Source organism: Thecamonas trahens, assembly GCF_000142905.1.
Source record: "Thecamonas trahens ATCC 50062 unplaced genomic scaffold supercont1.117, whole genome shotgun sequence".
NCBI lineage: Eukaryota > Apusomonadida > Apusomonadidae > Thecamonas > Thecamonas trahens.
In genome coordinates, this window is record NW_013657563.1 from 1 (window position 1) to 3793 (window position 3793).

Below are 3793 nucleotides of genomic sequence, written 5' to 3' on the forward strand. Positions count from 1 at the left end.
CGTCAAGGGCGAAGTTGCAGGCAACCGGGCATGGGGCAGAATTACCGCCGGCCGTGTCCTCAATGATGCCGCACCCGGGGTCGGAAGGGGGGGAGGGGGGATGGGTGTACGTACATCTAGTTGTGATTCCGTAGCTACAGTGCCACAGTTCTTGCATATGATCCGTGTTCCGTCGTGAATCAGCTCACAGCCGGGCGGTGGGCAGCCCATGGGTGGGTACGGCCGTGGGAGTGCGACTCGCTGGTGAGGCGGCGAGTGAAGTGGCCGAGGACGAGATTTAGGCGGAGAGAGTGATCAGTAGCACGGTAGAGGGACGGGGGGGGGGGGGGGGGGAGATATGGGTTTACTGGGCGGCGGCAGCAGCCTTCTTACGACGGCGCTCCTCATTGTGGGCCTTGACACGACGGCGGTACTCCTCCTTGCCGAGGGTCTTCCGGAGGTGAGCGAGCTTCTTGCGCTTCTGCTCCTGGCGAAGCTCCAGCTCCTCAGGCGTGAGATCCTCCTTCTTCTTGTACTCCCACGGCTCCTTCTCGCGCTTGCTCTTCTTCGACTTGCCCTTGGACTTGCCCTTGGACTTGGACTTGGACTTGGACTTTTTGCGCGACTTGCGCGACTCAGTCGTTGTGGTCATCGTCTCCATGCCGGCAAAGTCCGAGTCGGGCTCGAGCTCGTCGGCGTCGGTGTCGGCGTCGGCAGCAGCGGCGACTGCTTCGGGCTGGCGGTGCTTCTTCTTCTTCTTGCGCTTCTTCGAGGTCTCGGCGTCGGCAGCGTCGGTGGAGTCGGCGACGGCGGCCGGCGAGGCGGCCGAGTCGGCATCGGCGTGATGGCGGTGCTTCTTCTTGCGCTTCTTGGTCGACTCTGCCGGCGGCTGGTCGGCAGCCGACGACGACGGCTTGTCAACGATGGCATCAGCATTCGCGTCAGCGTCAGCGTCAGCGTCAGCGTCAGCATTCGCGTCATGGTGGCGATGGCGGCGCTTCTTCTTGGTGTGCTTCTTCTTGGGCGCGACAACGGCGTCGTCCGAGGTGGGGGTCGGGGCTGCGTCATCGGCCTGCGGCTTGGACGACGAGTGCTTCTTGCTCTTGCGGCGGCGCTTGTGCTTGTGCTTGCGCGAGTCGTTGAGAGAGGACGAAATCGACTTGAGCGAGCGCTCCTTGGCCTGCTCGCGGGCGGCGGCGTACTCCTCGGGCGGCATGGAGGCCTTCATGGCGGCGACCGAAGCCTTGATGTCGGCCTCGTCTTCACCGGCATCCTTGATCGAGTTGCCGAGCGCGTCCTTGATCGAGGTCACCAGCCGGTGGTCCTCCTTCCATGCCTCGTACTCGTCGGGCGTGAGGGTCGACTTGATGTACTCGTGGCGGGTCTTGCGCCACTCGGCAAACTCAGCCGGTGACATGTTGGCCTTGCGCTCGGCGTGGCGGGCGCGAGCCTCGTCGAGGTTCTCGTAGTGGCGCTGGTACTTGTCCGATGCGCCAGTCGCCGGCTCGGCCTCCTTGGTCGACGACGAGTGGCGCGAGTGGTGGCGGCGCTTCTTCTTGCGGTGCTTGCGCGACGACGACTCGCCATCACCAGCAAGGACCGGCTCGGGCTCCGGCATGTCGGCCACAGCCTCGGAGCCGACCGCCGACGACGCCTTGGTTGAGAGGAGCGACGCCGACGAGAGCGACGGCTGGCCCCAGTCGCGGTCGGCGTAGTTCTCCTGCAGCGCGCGGCGAGCATACCTAAAGTGGGTAAAGGCGATGATGTCGCGCTGGCGCGAGGTGGCGGGCACGGCATTGAGCGTAAAGCCCTCGTCGCGGTTGAGCAGGAGCTGGAACTGCTGGTCCTCGCGCGGGTTAAGCTTGATGCCGCCGTCGGGTGCGTATGCGTACGTGTAGCTCTCGGACGAGGTCTTGAGGGTAAACTTGTTCTTCTTGAACGTCAGCTTGCCACGCTCAAACGAGTCAGCCATGGTGACCTCAAAGGCGGCCACGCCCGCAGCATACCGGTCGTCAACCGCAGCCTCGACGTCGGGATCCATGAGGATCTGCGCCGACTGCGCTCCGACGAGCGAGCCGCGGGCGCCGTCCTCGCGGACAGGCACCACCTCGCAGCGAATGTACCCGTTGACGTCGTCTGCCGTCGCCTGGTAGCTCGGCCCGTTCGGGTAGGGGAGAACGGTCCAGTTGACGCCGTCAAACGACTTGAACCACACGTACTCGTGCATACCGGCGTAGCCGCCGTAGTACGCGCCTTCAAACTCGAACCGCGTCGTGTTGAGCGGCTGGCCCAGGAGCCGCCACTCGAAGAACTGCGGCGGCGCAGGCTCGACCGGGCCGAACCGGACCTTCTGCTTCTCGCCCACAGCGTTGCCTGCACCGTCGACAGGCGTCGCCGTCGCCTCGAGCACGCAGTCGACGTCGGCAAGGACCAGCGTGTACTGCGGACCGGCGTGGTCGATCTTGACCGAGTGCGCCTCGGCAAGCGGCCGGCGACGCCACGAGTAGCGGAACCCGCTTGCGCCGTGCACAGCCTGGGGCGAGGCAACCAAGAGCGAGCCCTCGACAAGATCGCCGGTCACCTGCAGCGGGATCGAGCCCGACGCCGAGCCGGCACCAGCCGGCGAGTTGTACACCGGCGACGCGACCTCAGCCCGCGCCCGAAGCGGCGACGGCACCGGCGAACCGACTGCCGACGACGTACCGTACTCGCGGCCGGCACCCGAGCCCGAGGTGGCAGCCTCGGTCTTGCGGATGAGCGCCTCGAGCTGCGCACGCTGCGCCGCAATGTCGGCCTCGTCAGCCAGCATGCCGGCCTCGATCCGCGCGCGCTCGGCCTCCTTGGCCCGACGCTTCTCGGCTCGCGCCGCCTCGTCCTCACCCGACCGCTGGAACCGGTTCTCAACCACAACCACCGACGCGTCGGTCGTCGTCGTCGTCCGCGTCTGGGTCGTCACCAGATCGCCGCGCAAGTCCGAGAGGTGCTTACGGAGCTCGGCCTGCAGCACCTGGAGCTCCTGCGTCAGATTGTCGGCCTTGGACTTCCACGACGCGTTCTGCAGCTCGAGGTCGGCGCCTCCTGCAGCGCGCACAGGCGAGAGCGGTGCCTTGCCGCTCCCGCTCCCGCCGACGCCGGCAATGCGCTCGAGCGCCTCGACGCCGACCGACAGCTTGCCACCGGTCGACGCCACAGCCTTCATCGTCTCGAGCGCGTTCTGCGCAATCGCCGCAGCCATCACCGCGGCTTCGTCGTGAGCCGACGCCGCCTGCACCGCACGCAGCGACGACTCGAGCCGCGTCGCCCGGCTCTCGGCCTCGGCCGCCCGCTGGTGCAGATCCGCCAGCTCGACCTCGAGCTTGGCCGACGCCTCACGCGCCGCCACAAGCTTGATCATCAGGTCGTTCTTCTCCTGCTGCGCGCCCACATACTTTTCATGCAGCTCCATCTGCGCCAGCTTGCACCCATGCAGCTCGTGCTCGAGTCGGGCAATCTCAGACGTGCTGTCGAGCGAGCCGCCAGCCGTCAGCGACGACCGCAGCCGCCGGTTCTCCTCCTCCAGCCGCGCAATTTCCTGCGTCTTTTGGTTGACTCGAGTAGCTGCTGCCTCCTTGATCATCTGCAGCGACTGTTGCATCTGCAGTTCCGCTCGCCATTTTGGTTCCCATCCGTTACATCAACGTCGACGTTGCCCCACGTCCCACCCAGTTCCGAGATAAAACCAGTCCCGCCACCAAGCCACATAGTCACCAGCCAGCCCCGAGTGAGTCCACACCGCCTTCATCAGCACACAGTGGGGATATGGGAGGGGAAGGGG

At 66.0% G+C, this 3793-nt stretch overlaps 1 protein-coding gene across 1 annotated transcript; it reads right to left on the bottom strand.

Moving 5' to 3' along the window:
• Nucleotides 1-324: 324 nt before the first annotated feature.
• On the bottom strand, nucleotides 325-3504 carry AMSG_11573 (uncharacterized protein; the record flags this gene model as incomplete). Its single annotated transcript, XM_013897129.1, has 1 exon — nucleotides 325-3504. A coding segment is annotated over one exon (3161 nt), but the record flags the coding sequence as incomplete, so codon positions are not given.
• Between the last annotated feature and the right edge of the window lie 289 nt (nucleotides 3505-3793).